This window comes from Nicotiana tabacum, chromosome 7 (assembly GCF_000715075.1).
Source record: "Nicotiana tabacum cultivar K326 chromosome 7, ASM71507v2, whole genome shotgun sequence".
Lineage (NCBI taxonomy): Eukaryota > Viridiplantae > Streptophyta > Magnoliopsida > Solanales > Solanaceae > Nicotiana > Nicotiana tabacum.
The window spans coordinates 2,491,151-2,508,581 of NC_134086.1; the positions used below are offsets into that span (position 1 = coordinate 2,491,151).

Sequence of the window (17,431 nt, forward strand, 5' to 3'; positions counted from 1 at the left end):
GATTTCACTGGGTTTGTTGTTGTTGTTGTATAGCTCAAACAGTTGCTTAATATTTATCACATAGTCGACTGGCTGGATATACGAAATCTCTGCTTGCTGATTACTACGAGTTAGAGGTTAATGATTTGGTTAAAAACACTAGTCTGATAGTATTTTGTCTTAGACTGTTAGTGATTAGTGTTTGTGTTCACTCTATTCTTCCGTTTTTCATAAGTATTTACTGGTTATTATTATTGTTTTCCGTCTATTTTCTGATTCTTACAATGATGTTATTATTTCTTTGGTTTCTGCTGCTGGTACTTATATATTATGTCTTTTAGTCTTCTTGAGCCGAGGGTCTATCAAAAACAGCTTCTCTACTCCCTCGGGGTAGGGGTAAGGTCGCGTACCCACTATCCTTCCCAAACCCCACTTGTGGGATTTCATTGGGTGGTTGTTGTTGAGTTAAAAACTTTTGGAGCAGAAAAGGACTTATCAAGTGCTGGTTATAAAGACCAAAGGAGATCTCTTGATGTTTCTGTGTACATTGAATTTTTGTGTCTGAATTATGTATCTGCTGTTATTAGTTGTTCTCTTACAATTCTTTTTGGATTACAGATATCCGATATTCCACGCGGACAGCGTCAAGTTATGCATCAGTCGTACAATATTCCCAATGTTCTTGGAATACCTCTCATCTTAACATTAGCAGTTGGTGGCCTGGGAATCCTCTTGTATAAGAAGCTGCAACACTGAAACTGATTCTTCATCCTAACATTTTCTCAGTATACTGTAGAGATTTTTCACTTTGCTTGTATATGTTTAAGTGCACATTATCTTCGTATGATTATCAGTTTGTATTACTTATTGATGGTGAAACAGAGAAGTGATAGTTTTGCTGTTTTGCATATGATTTTAGCCCCTTAAATGGTTGTAGTTGGAACAATATTATGTGTTGTGCAGTCTATATGAACACTACAGCTAAGAACGATAATAAAGAAAGCAAGGAAGAAAACAATGGTGGAGGTTTGACCAACAGAATCCCAACAATGATACTATCAAACGACTCGAGAAAGATCGAAGCTTCATCGGATTAACAAATCATTGATGACACCAATAGTAATACTAATGAAAACCTTAAGTAAAATATTCAATTACAATAATACAACAAAAATGGTAGCATTCTTTGTACAAGAATAAAGTCCAGACAGAAGAAAAAAAATTAAAAGACTTGAGGCAATTAGCCAATTTACAAAGCAGTTGCGCCTAGAAAACAAGGAAATCCCGTGGTTGCCACTTAACGGTCTTGATTCCCCTGAATTCTGCACTAACTGCTTCTGCTAAACTTGACTTAATGCAAATCTTTGTGTAAAGCAATGGCTTTGAAAAAAAAAAATTATCTTTTAGGGTAAATATTGTGGCTGGGAGGTTAACCCATCTTAACAGCCAAATCAAATGCTTGATCTGTATAACTGGGTAGTAAACAGGTCCGCTAAATTGTCGCGTAATCTAGGTAACTCATATCATCTCTACTGTCGTAAATTGTTGAAAAAATCTAACCAGCGCATATCTTCTTATCCGATGGCTTGCCATGCAAATTCCCAACCCCTATATTGGGGCATGACTCACTTTGCATACCTCAACACTGAAGCCACAGTCCATTAAAAAGAGCAACCATGCACGTTGTTGTTCAGAAAGTCTGTCTCTGGGGCCTTTCACTTCAACAAGCTTTGCTTCACCTCTGTAGTCATCACGGAAGCGCCACAGCAACAAGTCAGGCATTCCACTAGACCAGCTCCTGTAATCTTGAGCCAAATTTCTACAGATTGACGCAAGACAAGGACCACCAATGCATGTAACAGCTGCTCGCAGCTCAGACAGGGAATGCTTGTCCCAGTTGACTCCTCTACAGGCTGTTCCCACATGTGATTCCCATGACATAATAAGTAACTCTTCCGCCATGCCATGCTCAATCTTATCTAGAAGAGCTTCTATAAGATCCCTTCTGACTTCATAAAAGCTATCAGTTTCCAGATCCAAAGGTGCAGTCTGTATAAAAAGATGTTGTTTCTCAAGATTTTCATGTAGATCAAAAAGCTGAATAGCAAACCATGAATAACAAACAAAGAAAAATGAAAAATTTAACTATTCAGAAATATTCTTTTCCAAATAGTTTGAACAGTGATTATAGATCCAAAATATTATTCTACCTTACATTGTTACCTTCTAAGCGTCTAGCAAGACCCCCTCCCCAGGAAAATTGTTTATTAAAGAAAAGAAAGTAAACAACCACTATCACTCAATAAAGGGGACTCGAGGAACATGAAAATTAATGTCAACTGGGAACAAGTTGGATCCTAGTTTTAAAATGTTATCATCACAGCTTGAGCTAACTTAGAAGGAACCTAGTATAAGCAGATGAAATTCAGGCAGAACATGAGAATCGTAATCATAAAGTTTTGAATTGCTCATTAGCTATGAAGTTGTGTATATTGTTTCTTTAATCATTAAGCATAGCAAGTGTTAGCAACGTAACAGTGCATCATGTAGTGCAACTGAATTATCAATGGAGTTACCAGCACAAATATTTAGCAAGAAAATTCTGATAACAGAAAGCCCACCTACACTCAAGTCTATGGAAACATCATGAAGATAATACCTGAAATTTGGTGCGGAAGACATTTGGCACATCAGCAAATACAACATCCCACATTAGAAGCCCGAAAATAGTCAACCAAATCCCACTCTCAGTGTGAACACCCTGCCAGCTTCCTCCTTCTCCAGCATAATACTGTAGAGCAAGCTCTTCTACTCCACAGCGGTCTCCATCCTCACCATAAAAGACATTCTTCACCCCCGTTTTGCAGTTCAATGGTCTGCCCTGAACATGAACCTAAATAATCATCAAGAAACAGGATTCATCGGAAACTGTGTATCATATCTCAAGAAAGTGAGAAGTGCAAAAAGGGTCCATCAGAGAATTTTATAAAAGACAGAACGAATTACCTCAACTATCTTCCTTTTGACAGAACTCGAAAAACTGGGAGTTTTCCAACGTCTAGGGGGCTTCCCCAACCGCAGAACGCGCCTTTGCAGAGCCACTCTAGAGCCAGCACGAACCCAAGGATCTAGCAACCCCTTTTCAGCTACTTCAAGGCTCTCATCAAGGCACCCAACATGCTCCAAATCAACTGAGAGCCTCAGATTCCAATATCCCCTTCTTCGATCACATTTAAATTTATCTAGCAGCAGCTTAAGCAAATTGATTGCTTCTTTAAACCTGAAAAGTAGACCCAGTGAGATTCTAAATACACCAGAAACTTCACCTTGAACAGTATCATCACTGTAACAAGAAAACGTCCAACGTAGAGTATACATCCTCCTGGCTCTATTCCCATTTATTGTCAGTTTGTCACAGCACGAAATGGCACACTGTTCAAGAATTGTATAAGAGGCTTATATACAATATAAATAAGTCCATATTTAAGATCAGCTGACAGGTCATCACCCAATTGATTTCAGCAGCCTAATTAGCCCCTGCCAGATCATCAACAAGTTATTTTACTAGCCCTCAGACAATTTTTAGTGGAAACACTAGGATCAAATATGAAAAAAATGACTCAGAGAATTGCTATTAAATAGCTCATTGCAGTGACTAGCAACAGCCTCGGTGTCTACTACATACACAAAGGGGACTACATCACTCTTTAGCAAGAACTACTGCCAATTTAAAGGAAGAGTTGCAAAAAATCTTATGCATATTTTGTACTTGCAACTTTAGCTGCTTGTTGTTCATAAATTTATCCAAATCCCCCGAGGTATCGAAAACATTGCAAAAGTTGGGAGCAATTAAAGCACTTTTAATTGATCCACTTGAAGCCTTCCCAACACAGCACTGCTCCCTACCTTTGCAGGAGAAATGGAAAACAACCCAGAGATAGGGGGGAGGGGAGAGTCTTTGTAAACTTCACTATAGAACTCCCCCACCTTTTTGTATTATGCATCTGAACAAGAAAAATACTAGTTTCCTTCTCTAATCTTTTCATACCTCTAGAAAAAAAAAGAGCTATTCTATTTCAGAATAGGCCCTCTCGCCTGGTGGTGTGCAACCTCATTTCCAAGAATCATTTCATACCCATTAAGTTACTTTAGCTATATAATGTGGACGTCTTCTTCCTTGTTGATCCTGAAATATCTCAATTAAAACTTAAGGTTTCTAGGGGATGAAGCTGATTTCTAAATAAGCTGTGATTAAATCTGTTGCAAGTTCATAAAAGGTAAGATCATTAGAGAATAACCTTTAACCAGCATGTTGAATCTCCTCACCTCTGTTCATGCTCCAGGAAAGATACACCCAACAGGATCACCTTAGAATATACCCAACTGGCTGAAAAGCAAGATAAAAATGCAGCCATCGACCCAGAATGAGATGACCTATCTTCCTCCACAAAGCTAGATACGTTAGAGGCAGAGATCTCTACGCATCTTGATACCAACTCATTGTTGTTCTCATCAAGAGACTCATCCATAATTTGTGCAACCTCAATGGCCTAAGGGAATTAATTTAAACTAAAATAAGGGTGGAAAGAAAATAGATAAATAATAAGGGAAAAAGTATCTTTTCACAAGAGTTAAGTGTACCTCTTCATAAGACAATAGGTCACTTCTGTCTGGAAAAATTTGGTCTGTGAATATGCAGTTGTAAGCAGGATATTTCACAATGCCCAAGTCAACAAGTAAAAATTCTGACAGGTCCTGCTCTCCATTCAGGAAAAATAGCCTCTGAAGGAATCAAAAGTTAAAGGAGCACATGTCAGACCAACAGTATAGAGGCTACACGACATAACAGAATTTTCTCAAAAATCACCTCGGCACGCCAAAAGACAGATTCAGCTGATGCGGATATCCGGATGCATCTTCCAGTTTTCCCTAGAATCATGCTTGTAAGGTTGGGGCTGCATTGGTGACATTTTGAGGAAATCACATGAAAGAGTATTAAAATGTGGTACAAAGTGACAACCAAGGAATAAAAATTTTAAAAACAACCTACCATAAACCACCTTGATATGCAGCAAGAACCCGAGCAATGTAATCTTGCTTTCTAGTACCACGATCAGAGTTCTGGGCGATCTTCTTATGTGTCTGAGCTAAATCGCAAATCAAAGCACAATTGTAAGAAAGATAAATGCAACTCATTAACAACATCAAAGGGCCATTATCATTGAACATGGAAGTCCCACAAACTAAAAGGAGAAGAAAATGAAGTAGCATCTATATATTTTACTTCCGACACACACAAGATAAGTTACCCTAAGCTTCCACGAGGTACTGATTTGACTACAACTAACTTTTCAACAAAGGTTTAGAAGAGAAAACATTTACAGCAGTTAATCAATTAGAACTCCTCCGAAAAGCAACTACTAAAAATTTGCAGCTGTCAAATTGCCTGCAGAGCAACTATTATGACAGCAGGTGGAGAAGCAGAATGGATCATTCTTTTATTATATCACCTTAAATGGAACTACTTATTCATTTCATTTGAACTTATATTCTTCACATTTTCATCAATAGCACAAAGCCAATTACTGGTCTTTCCTTATCTCTCTACCTTGTGCTAAGCAAGCTTAGTCATATAGAAAATAAAAATTGGACGCATATCCCAAGAAGAACTGAAGGCAAACGCAAGCAGTACAAGGACATGAAAGCACCACATATCCCCTTTTACTTTGAGAATTATTTTAAAAATAAAACAACGGTTAACTCCTGTTGTTAGGGCAACACGTTCCTTTTTTTCTTTTTTGATAAAGTGTTGTAAAGATTCCTGAAGTATTATTACTTCTTCAATCTTTTTTCTCCTCAAACATCTGTTACATAGCATGAAACTATATCTTTGTCACACCAGAAGGAGAAGGGAAGCTTTTGGAGTAGGGGACTGAGTAAGGAAAGAAACTGAGTGATAGAAGTATAGCACATATGGAAGACCAGACTGCCTACTAAGGTAATATGTTTCACATGGACAGCATTGAAAGGGGCATGTCTCACTCAGGATAATCTAACCAGGAGAAACATTATACTAGTTAACAGATGCTACATGTGTCTCCATAACGCAGAAAGCATAACCACCTATTCCTTCATTGTCCAGTTGCAGCTGACTTATGGAAGTTCTTTTATTCCATATTTGGATTATCCTGGGTCACCCCTCAGTCAGTCAAGGAAGCCTACGATAGCTGGTTTTTGTGGAAAGTTGATAAGGCCATCAGAAGGATATGGAAAATGATCCCAGCAACTATTTTTTGGTGTATCTGGACAGAGAGAAATCGCAGATGTTTTGATGGTGTCTCAACTCCAGCATGCTGGCTAGATGTTTAGTTAGTCTTTTTAGCTGGAACTTCATGACCCCTGTAAATAGCACTAATCACTTTTTGGACCTTGTTAGCTCTCTGATCCTAGCATAGTTTTTTGTACTTATAGAGCTAACAGTCACCTCTCTTTGTAACTTTTGTTTGCTTATGCATCTTCTTGATGCCTTCTTAATGATAACACCTTCATCAAAAAAAAGTATAGAACAGTATCTTCAACAAGACACTTGACTGCAATCATATTAGTAACGTCTGTTCTTAAAACTCATACAATTGAATGGAGCAACTGGGAATTAATTAGTATGAAAGAAGCTCTATAAACATATAGTCATTAATTAGTATAAAAGAAGCTCTGCATGAAAAAGAACCAGAAATCGAAGGAAAAATAAGAATAAGACGGAAATATAACTGATGCCCAATGGGGGTAAAAGACCTAAGAGTAAAAAGATTTGGTGACAGCTGGCAACCAAAGTTGGATTGACAGAAGATTAGTTATTGATTTTCCTTTGTTCTTTTCCCTCGTTGAGAAATGCTACGTTTTTGTTTTTCCCAGCTAAGATTACTTAACCCAATCTTTGATAGGTAAATATAGAAAGTCGTATTGAAATGGACGCCAAGGGATGCCAACCCAGTATAAAGTTACAAGAGAGAAGGATTAGTTCCTACTTCCTAGCGCACGGATTGAATCTTAATTTAGTTTATTAAACTAGCACGATGCATATTTCCAAACAAGCAAAAAAATCTGGTTTTCCACACTCTAACACAATGCGTGTAAAGAACAAATGAGAAAAATTGTAAACATGACCCAAATGACCTTAATGCTAAGAATTGTATGGCCCGTATCTGTCCACACAGTATCCTGTTTCTGTGTAGTCATCAGAAGCCAATCTCATTTTTGGAGCATTAACTATGGCGTCAATCAAAATTAGAAAGAACCATCCATAACGCTCCAAACATTTCATAATCCTAAAGAGTTCTTTATTTTAGCTCACAAGACAGTCTGAGAGGAAGAAATGTAAAATGATCCTGCAAGTACATTGGCAAAATTAAATTTTTCATTTTTCTATATCTTCTAATCCAACTAGGTCATGGGCAATATTCATCAAGCCATGTACAGAGTAAACCAAACATAGATCTCACAATTTGATGATAAAAGTCAAAACCTAACTACCAAAAGGAGAATGAAATGATATCAAGAGAAGCCTTGAAGTAGGGAAAGATTATTTTACGAGTACATAGCATAAGCATGAGTTAATATGTCGTAGAATTAAAAAGATATTGCAATAATTTTCACATGCATTCTATTAGGAATAATCCTCTCACATATTTGGTCTCAAACACTATACTACCAGTTCCCAACCTTGTTAACTGACCAACTTTCAACCCGTAAAGTTTGTGTCACCTGGTTAAGAGATTAGATCGGCAAGTCCGCAAGCTGAGAACAAAAGATGTAGCTTCCGTCAAAGTATTGTGGAGGAACAATTGTAACTTCTTTTGCCTTTGAGATTTTCTTACCTTGTTACCCCGAGAAGTTGGCTCTCAAGGTCGGGGACAAGTCAAGCCGTCATTCTTTAACAACAGTATGGTTAACAAAGAATATAATTGCGAGGCCCTCAAGTCACAAAAGAACTATTGCAACTGGTGAGGCATCCCAATAATAAATCATACCATGAAGCGTTTTGAGGATCTTTCAAAATTGATGACATCCTGCCAATCTATTCGCATAAACGACTAAAATCAAACAGAAAATGAGAAAGCAAATTGGATTATTGTTTAGTCACAGACAGAAATATCAACCCAGCAGAAGAGAATTATATGTTTTCATACATGACATCCTATCAAGTGGATCGCATGTCTTCTTCATAATACATCCACTGGCAATTATAAAACTTCAAATATAAGCAGATACATTATTCAAGTGACACATTCAAAAAATAAATAAATACAAACCTTGTTAAGACTTGAGATAAGGTCCCGTAGTTCACCAACATTAAGAACATTCAAAACCTCCTTTAAGTCATTATTTTGTAGTTTATCCATTGATTCGAATAAAGTAACACATTCTGCTTCTGTAAAATAACAAGTATGAGTTAGAAGATGTTGCATTCAGCTTCCCTTAAAGCAAGACTACATAAAATTTACCACAACGTTATAAAATTTGTCTACCAGAAAGCCCCTTAACAGCTTCTTCATAATCACATATTTCGGCATATGATATGCTAGCCATCCGAAACCATGGGCCTAAGGTAAAAAAAAAAAGGAACTTAATAAGATCAAGAAACTTCTTGAATTATCTAGCAATGGACTATCATTTCAAGTATTCACAAAAAAAAAATCTAAAAACACAATATTACAGACATTAGGCTGTACAAATTAAAGTGCTTGGAACCACACCCTTCTAGTATAATTCCGAATAGCAGTTGAATTATCAGTCAAGCAGGGCAGGTGACGTAACATTAAGTAGAAGAAGCCTATTCATTCTTACTGTAATCAAATCTATTTACATTTTTGTGTGGATAAGTTAGTACCACGTTCACATTTGGAAAACAGCACACCTTAAGACAAGTCCAAGAATTGCAATAAGCGACAGTATCACACGCGTTACTCAGCTTTAAGCTAATCACCTAAAGGAGGTATTAGTTATCACTGTAACTGTGATGCTAAAAATGTTAAAAATATTTTCAGCACAGCAGTATATGGTTGAAGTGACCCTAGTATATTATACCAAAGCCGTACCTAACCACAATTTCATCAAGGGTGAAAATTCATTGATACTTGAGGTTATTAAAACAGCAGCAAAACGTGACAACTAATGTAGAAGCATTTTTTCAGTAATATAAAAGCAAAGATATTGGATCTCTGTAAACCGTTATCCTTGACTAGCTTAAAAATAAGAATTGATTCTCCCTCCCTTCAAAGATATGGCATACTTTTCTGAGAGATAACTTAACTTTTCAGTACATGAAAAATAAACTTGCAGGTAGAATTTATATAATATCCTACTTCTGATTCAAGAAAATTAACTCTCATGAGTGGGTTCAGATAGCTGAGGTGCACTGCGAGAAAAACACAGTTGAAATCTATAATTTCACAAACTAATCCAATCCAAATAGAGAAATTCAATGATAATATGTTTGATGAGTAAAAGCATTAAGCAATAATTTAGAGGATGAACCACATTAAATGTCAAAAGCTTGGTGACAATTAAGGAAAGCTCCTAAAAACCAGTAATATATCCTTTTCATGCAGAATACTCTATATTTAGCATAGACCACAAACCAAATTTTATTTGGAAATCAGCAATTTGTATCCAATAAGACTGACAACGCTAACTAATAGCACTACAGTATTGTCCTGCATCTTTACACGTGAGTGTATCCTGCTCATTTCAAGAATCAACTATAGGTCTGTAGCAGTCAGGAAAAGGTAGTGCCTGAGCAATAATGATATCATGAAAATAGCAACTAGCAGCATCCAAGGATGTGTCTAGTGGTAGATGAAGCTAGGTTGAAGACTAAAGGACCAAGGTTCAAATTTTAGTAGAGGCAAAATGTTAGGTGATTTTTTCTCAGCTGTTTAAGCTTTGGTAGCAAAACTACCCGATATCTATACTGACGGGAGAATGTGGGGAGCCGGAAGAATAGCCGAGGTAGGCTGGGTGGCACACCAATTTTATCGTGAAAAGAAAAAAATTAAGAACAAAAGCAAGAAGTCATTTCCAATAACCCAGAAAGCACCACTGAATATAACATTTCAATGTTCCAGACATTGAAAGGTCTTATGACTAATTAAATGAGGAGCATATCTGAATTCCATAAATAAAGCAAGGCTTCTTACTCCATCATCTTTAGAAAGAGGCAAACCCAAGCAAAAGTGGATAATTTTCAGCCTTTAACTCCTGAATGTAAAAAGTGCAAGCCAAAAGAGCGGAGTATTAAAATCGACCACCTTTACGTGCATAAAGCCGAGCAAAGAGCCTTTGACTGTCATCTGAGAGTGATAAAAAAGCTTCTGTACCAAAAGAGAAACAAAAGAAAGTTATATATGCAAATTTATCAAAGATTAACTGGGATGATCCAAGTTTGAAGATCCTACCCAATAATGTTTTCTCGCCTTCAGTAAAAAGATGTCCATTGATATTCAAAACCTCTTTCAGTAAAAGTAGAAGGTTATGCTGGTATTTTGCAGGGATAGGAGAGTGAGTCTGGGAAAATTCAGCAGCCGATAGAGCATTTCTCCGTAAGGAATTGAATACTTGGAGACTAGAGGAGTCCTTTTCGCCAAAAGACACGATGCCAGAGGAATATATCTGAATTGGCACAACTGCATGAGGATGCTGCGGAATGGAAGTTATATGGCCCTGAATCCATGTAAGCTAGTGATCAGTCCATATGGAATAGATACTGAAAAGAAAAATGGCAAGGATTGATTTTCTTAATTCGTTAAATGCAAATTCGGTTTCATATAAGATTCCTTGCACTCGGAGGTTATTGAACACACTTTAATAAGCCCAATGACTCACTAGCAAATAAATGTGGTAGATTCTGTAGTAGATTGATAAACACTTAATATTTTCTTTCACTTGAAGTTAGCTTTATGTTAGAATTAGATGGTTTTCAAGTTCAAATCTGTGTACTGCTACAGATGGATACAAAACACTTATTCCACATTAACTGGCATTTGCTCATATTCTGCATGGCTCAAAATCTATAGGTCTGATGCCAATTATTCTACATCAGTCTTTTCTAGAGGTTTTTGTTTTTCCTCCTCTTCACGTGGTCTTAGACATTTTACATATAATGTAAACGAGAGAAAATAAGTAGAAAAATCTTTTTAAATTAATTATAAACATCATGAAGACGGACCTTATACAGGAGCTTAAATTACATGAAAAAAGAAAAGTATCCTGATTAACCAAATTCATACACAAAATTGTAACGCACTGTTAATTTAACATTAAAATGTTTATGTGTGCTCTCCTAGCTACATGTTTAATTTATTATTATGGGCGACTGGTGGTGATGGACTATGTATTCGGTGCAAAAATATGAGGATCTGCTGCAATAACGTATTCCAGTGTGGGATTTGGTCAGGTGAAGTTTGGAAACAAAGCTGTAAAGGTCACTCAGGACCTGGTGCGTGCAGTCAAGCCCTTACCTCAACCAGACACACTTCAGTTTCATACATGGGACCAGAGTCCAGACCATGTTGAACAGTCGCACATCTGGTGCTTCAACCATATGCCCTTCTGTTCAAACCCTCTAAAGTTTGGAATTCTCTGCTAAGTTAGAAGTTTGAACTGAAGTGCAATCGCACATCAAGGGTTTTAATCTCACACCCTTTAATTCAAATGCTCTGAAGTTTTGAACCTGACAGAAACTAAAGGAAGTTAGGCCGCACTTCCTTCCCAACCGCATGCACTTCACAGCTCACTGCCTGGCAAATTAGTAAAATGAACAGAAGCGTGACCAAACTTTCCAAGAAAGGGCAACCACACCACAGTTCCAAAAAGTTCGATGTAAAATGCTAGCACCTATAAATAGACCCTGGCTCGTAAATTTATTTACTTTTCATTCTTCCACAAGCCAAACCACCTACAACAGCATTTTCACCTCCAACTTTCATCCATATTAAGGTACGTAGTCCGTTATTTTTTTACTAAACCCGACAATTTCAAGCATGTCAATATTATAGATAATCTTAACCATTAAATCAAGATCTAATGGTCGGATTTCTCATTCTTACCCAACTCCCCCAATAACCTAAGTTGAAAGATTTTGGTCATTCATTTACCAGAGATGAGGAAAGCGAGTGCTTCGTCGCTTAAAGCGAGAAGTGAAGCGAAGCGACAAGGTCAGCGCTTCAAGGGCGTGAGGCCAAGTGTCATCAGCGAAGCGATCGCTTCTTGGATAGAAGAAGCGTAAAGCGATAAAGAAGCAAGGAGATCGCTTCTTTAAAAAGTGGTCAGCAATTCAAGGATGTGGTGCTTGGTTTCTTTGCTACTAGGGTTTTCATAGGGGGGTGGCCAAAAAAATTTCCCTTTCTTTATTTTCACTGGTGCTGGCAGCATTTTTTTTTTTTTTGATAACCATGGTATCTAGGACCGCTTGCGCGCACTTCGACTAATTCCACATGATACCTACTACCTCCCACCAGCACCAGGTACCAGGTAACTCTATCGTGAGCCTGAGACGTCAAGTTCTCAACTCACTTCATTGACCATTAGGCCATACCCTTATGTTGGTAGCTAATTAAAAAAATCATGTTTTCCTTTTTAACTATTTCTCTCTTCTTCTTTTTCTGTGTTGGATCTACCTGCTCAAGCTTCTATTTTTTATTATTACTAATTGCTTATAAATTGATAACTGACTCCTTCCTTTTTTTATCCATTTTTTAATATGAAGAATAGGATGCCCTATGGAGGACTTTTGTCTATATACTTTTTAGTTTTTAAATTGAAACATTTGCTTATATATAATATTTTTGTTGAGTTCTATTTTATTTAGTGCAAGGTTTATTTTGCGCTTTCTTTAAAAACTATGCTTGCTTCACCCTTTAAGCGAAGCAAGGCCTGGTCGCTTTTTCCCGCTTCACGCTCTCAAAATCATCGTCATTTACTTTTGGCTTATGGGTAACGACTAGTTAGCTTATAGGGTAATGTAGAGATGATTGGAGTGGTCAAAATTGTTTGAGGCGAACCAAGGATTTACCTTAAGTCTTGCATGAGGGGCTGCGGCCTTGGTGGCAGAGGGCCAAACACAACAACAACAACAACAACATACCAAGTAAAATCCGACTAGTGGGGTCTGGGGAGAATGGAGTGTACGCAGACCTTACTCCTACCCCAAAAAGGGTAGAGAGGTTGTTTCCGGGAGACTCTCGGCTCAACATGAGATACAATAGTATCAGAAAAGAAACAAGAGAAAAGGCATGTAACAATAAAAGATGCCAAAAAGAAAATAACAACAACGAATAAGTGAAAGGACAATAGCACAAAACTATGCAAAACAACAATGTGAACACACCAAAGAGGGCCAAACACCAAAGTTTGAAATTACTATGGTCCAGAAATGACATTGTATTACCCTAATCTATGTCAACAAGTGCTAAGAACCATCACAGTTTACAAGTAGATTATGACATTAGTAGTATCAAGAATCAAGGCCAATTAAAGAAAAACTGGTTAGCTCAATTTTGCAGCAACAGTAGAATTGTAGGAAAGAAGAAAATGAAGTGGTAGAGACAGGAGAGAAAAAAGTAGTTGTGGAGATTAAAATCCTTGGCAAGAATCAATACCTAAAGCAGTATTTATTCATATTTACCAAAAGAAACTTGGTACACCTCCTATTAGTGGATTGAGAAACCAAGAAGGATAACATGGAAATAAAGATAGATTGCTTGGGCTTGTAAAATGAAGCCCTTGGTTGATGTACATTGTGACTATCTACCTTCCTTTTTCTTCAATAAGTCCTATGACCATCTAATCTTCACCTTTGTAAACCTTAGGTGCCATTTACATATCTTTTTTGGAGAAAATTTTAAGATAAGTATTTTTGAGAAAACTTTGTGCAAAACAAATAAAAGCATGCTTGGATAACCGCAGTTCTTTATTATAAGTTTTATAAGTGCTTTGTAAGTTAAAACAAAAATTTCTCCATAGACTTCCTACTTTTTAACCAAAATAATTCTAAAGATATTTCGGAAAAAACTAAACCAAACATCGGTTCACGTTACTTGTTCATCAAAATTATCGTACTGAATATGCTTCTTTTATAAATACATTAACAAGAAAGGCCAACCTAAGTTGAACTTGCAAGGGAAATGGAAAACTTAGCATGACCACAAAATGTATTATATTGATTACCTCAAACCTCAGGTGGAACTTGTCTATCAATGGAGATAAATACTGTGCCAATTCCCTGGGGATGTAACCTAGCTCTTTATTGTGATCAGTATCTTTAGTTAGAACCTGACAGAAACATACAGGCAATGTTTTTAAACATGCTTCAGATTACAAACTTACCAATTCAAGGTAACCATAGTAAGGGCAAAACCTTGATTGCATTCTGGTCCTTGACATTCTCGGGATCTCTTGAAAGCATTATCATTGCTCCAACAGTTAACTCTCCGTCATTACCAAACCTCCGGCCAACAACGAATGTATCAAGCAAAATCTCAGAGTTATCATCATCTTCCGAAGGTTCCACACATTTCGGCATCCTTTTTTCAGAAAGTGATAAAGGTGAGTCTGCGATGTTGTCAATTCTATCATCAGTTATTTGGTGTTGAGGAGAACCCTCTAGCCCAAAAATTTGCATTGTCTTTGCATCGGACAGAAGTTTGCGTTCATCATCCAGCTTGAGGAGACCATCTAAGTTTTCCATTCGATTAACCCTATTACAAACACTACTCTTGGATTCATCTTGGATATCATTTTCGGGACCATCTGAGCTGTTCATTTCAGAAGCCAGGTCACATATATTTTTTGAGAAGGTAACAGAAGCAAGGTCACAGATATTACCATCATCAGTACTTGGACCAACGTCAATCCTTGTAACGTCCGACTCGATGGATGAGACTGTAACTCTAGGTCTTGTGCAAAAGTTCAACTGGAAAAGGGTGCACTGGCTCAATTTGCGTTTACTTCCTCTAGTAAGGCATTTATCTAAAAAATCACATTCCACTGTAAGTTTTACATAGCTCAAGTCAAAAAAATAAAAGGAGAGATCATATTAGAAAGGAAGAAATGAAATTGTTACTAAAGCTGCCACAAAAATAGGTGCTTTGTAAACTTGGCAAAAGGATAGGCATAAGCAAGAGGGCTACATTTCGTGGCTCTCTTTCTGCAGTTGAATTTTACCTTGCAAAACTGGGTCTTATGCTTACTGGATACTAAAGAATTAGTTTTCTAGTGGCTATTTCAAATTGTTAAATTCACATGATGCTTAAGTACAGAAAAAGAAAAAGGTATTTCTGTTACTCTATATGTTCTTTTCTTGATATATTTTTCTTTTTTACCAACCCGCAAAGGGTGTCAACAATTGCAAAATGAATTTTAAAATTTTGAAAGCAAGAAAATTTTCGCTGGCTTATGTTCCACATGGAATTAGTAGCAATTTCTTTACCATCCTAATTCAACTCATAAACATTCGGCAAATAAGTCCATAATATCATCCATAATTGACAAATGGTAATCTGAGAAATTTAAAACTTCAAATAGGCAGAACAAGATTTAAACTTCACGGGTTCGAGTTCGAAATTCCCTTTTTATAATGATTTAGTGGACTTACATTCACCAGCATCAAGAAGGTGCATAACAAAAGTTCGAGTTCGAGAAGGTGCATAACAAAAGTTCGAGTTCGAAAGTCCACTGGGTTCAAAATCTATCATTCGTACTTTTTTAGTATATTTATGACACATATAGGGTCTGGACCAAATACAATAAATCCACACCTGACCTCCTCCAGCAACTTAAACATTTTTCAATACAAAGCACGATTCTAATACACATAAAACATAAAGATTACCACATTTACTCTACTATCAAGCTACATATGGACGAAAGTATCCTAAAATGCTCAAAAAATAATCTAAATATTAGCATCCAAATCAGAAGGAACTCTACATAATCTTAAAGTAAAAATGCACCTAAATGAGAGTTAACCACGCGATCTTCGCCTCGTATCTTCTTCCCACAAACAGGACAATCAACCCATTCTTCTTCATCAACATTTCCATTTCCAGTGCTTACCTCATCCTTACATTCCTTACAGCCAATCTGAAAATCCTCGAATTAAATTATTTTTCGATTTAAGTAAACTGCAAAACAATTAAAGGAATTAAATTAATAGTGAATTATACCTGATGCTGAGGAGCGGATGAAGTGAGAAGAGAGTGACGGCGACGGAGAAATCGCCGGCGCCGACCAACCAATCGGATTAAACTTTCCCGCCCTTTCAGCATCGTAGGGGAAAACCCTAATAATCTGTATCAAAACTTTCGCTATTTAAGGGGGGAAACTTATACGTACCTCGTATAAAAATATACCAGGTATGTGTTTTTAAAATTTTGGTTGTAGGTTTAGAGTAGTCCCTCAAGTATCACCTGAACAGTTTTGGTCATTTAACTTTATCAAATGTGAGCACTTTTGGTCTTTGTCAGCTATTTAGCTAGCGTTTGGACATAGATTGAGTTGAAATTTGAAAAAATAATTTTTGAAGTAGTTTTGAAAAATAATTTTTGGAAGTTGAAATTATGTTTGGACATGCATTTTATTTGAAAAAAATTAAAGTTTTGTGAGTAGGAACTTGATTTTCACCCAAAATCTACCATAAACTAGATTTTGAAAACTTGAAAAATATTTTCAGAAATTTTTCAAAAACAGATCACTAATCTATGGACAAACAATATTTTCAAAAAAATTTGAAAAAAACTTGCCAACATATATGGCCAAACGGGGGCTTATTGTTAAATTTAGCTGAAAATCTGAAAACGAAAAATAGTAAAAGGAAATCTCATTCGAAAGTGCAATCTTGCAGTTTTCGGTTTTTTTTTTATCTATTTTTGAAGTCTAATGCAGCTTGAGGTATAATTTTTTGTGCTTGGTGTAGTTTTTTGTGCAGCAATTTGTGGAATTTTTATGGAACTTTGTTGGCGAAATCTTATTGCTAGTACATTTTAAATTTAACAATCATATTGTGATAAATAACTAATGAAGATCAAGTTGCTCATTTTTCAAAAGCTTCAAAAACCAAACCCCTCACCATGAATCAAGTATATCTTATAAACTAAATACTAGTAGTAGTAGATATTGGATGTTTTCGATAAAAAAGTAATTGGGATAGATAAAACACAGAATAAAAATTTGAAGTTTGTTCATCAATTAACATTGAGAATCCCCGAAATTATTTTCTTCTTTATGGAAATGTCGATGGACCCACTATTGGTGTTGATCCCGTTCAATTCGCACGCAACATTAGACTTGCAATCGATGATGTGCCATATTAGTTATTAAGAAATTATTTCTTAATAAACAGAATAAAAATTTGAAGTTTGTTCATCAATTAACATTGAGAATCCCCGAAATTATTTTC

At 36.5% G+C, this 17,431-nt stretch overlaps 1 protein-coding gene across 4 annotated transcripts; it reads right to left on the bottom strand.

The window, feature by feature from the left end:
• Positions 1–1,083: 1,083 nt before the first annotated feature.
• LOC107775125 (fanconi-associated nuclease 1 homolog) lies at positions 1,084–16,371 on the bottom strand. 4 transcript variants are annotated; one of them, XM_016594805.2, is made up of 16 exons: positions 16,200–16,371; positions 15,987–16,116; positions 14,860–15,003; positions 14,393–14,784; positions 14,203–14,307; positions 10,434–10,698; positions 10,287–10,349; positions 8,505–8,579; positions 8,289–8,407; positions 5,030–5,121; positions 4,847–4,934; positions 4,621–4,761; positions 4,306–4,529; positions 2,986–3,259; positions 2,639–2,872; positions 1,084–2,028 (listed from the first exon to the last, which is right to left on the bottom strand). In XM_016594805.2, the coding sequence occupies exons 1-16, from the start codon at positions 16,299–16,301 to the stop codon at positions 1,588–1,590; spliced, it is 2,889 nt and encodes a 962-aa protein (XP_016450291.2). In that variant the 5' UTR covers positions 16,302–16,371; the 3' UTR covers positions 1,084–1,587. The 4 variants fall into 4 exon arrangements, with proteins under 4 accessions (XP_016450291.2, XP_016450293.2, XP_075112969.1 ...); XM_016594807.2 differs by having other exon boundaries at positions 14,393–14,789; positions 16,200–16,346; XM_075256868.1 differs by having other exon boundaries at positions 10,287–10,346; positions 14,393–15,003.
• Between the last annotated feature and the right edge of the window lie 1,060 nt (positions 16,372–17,431).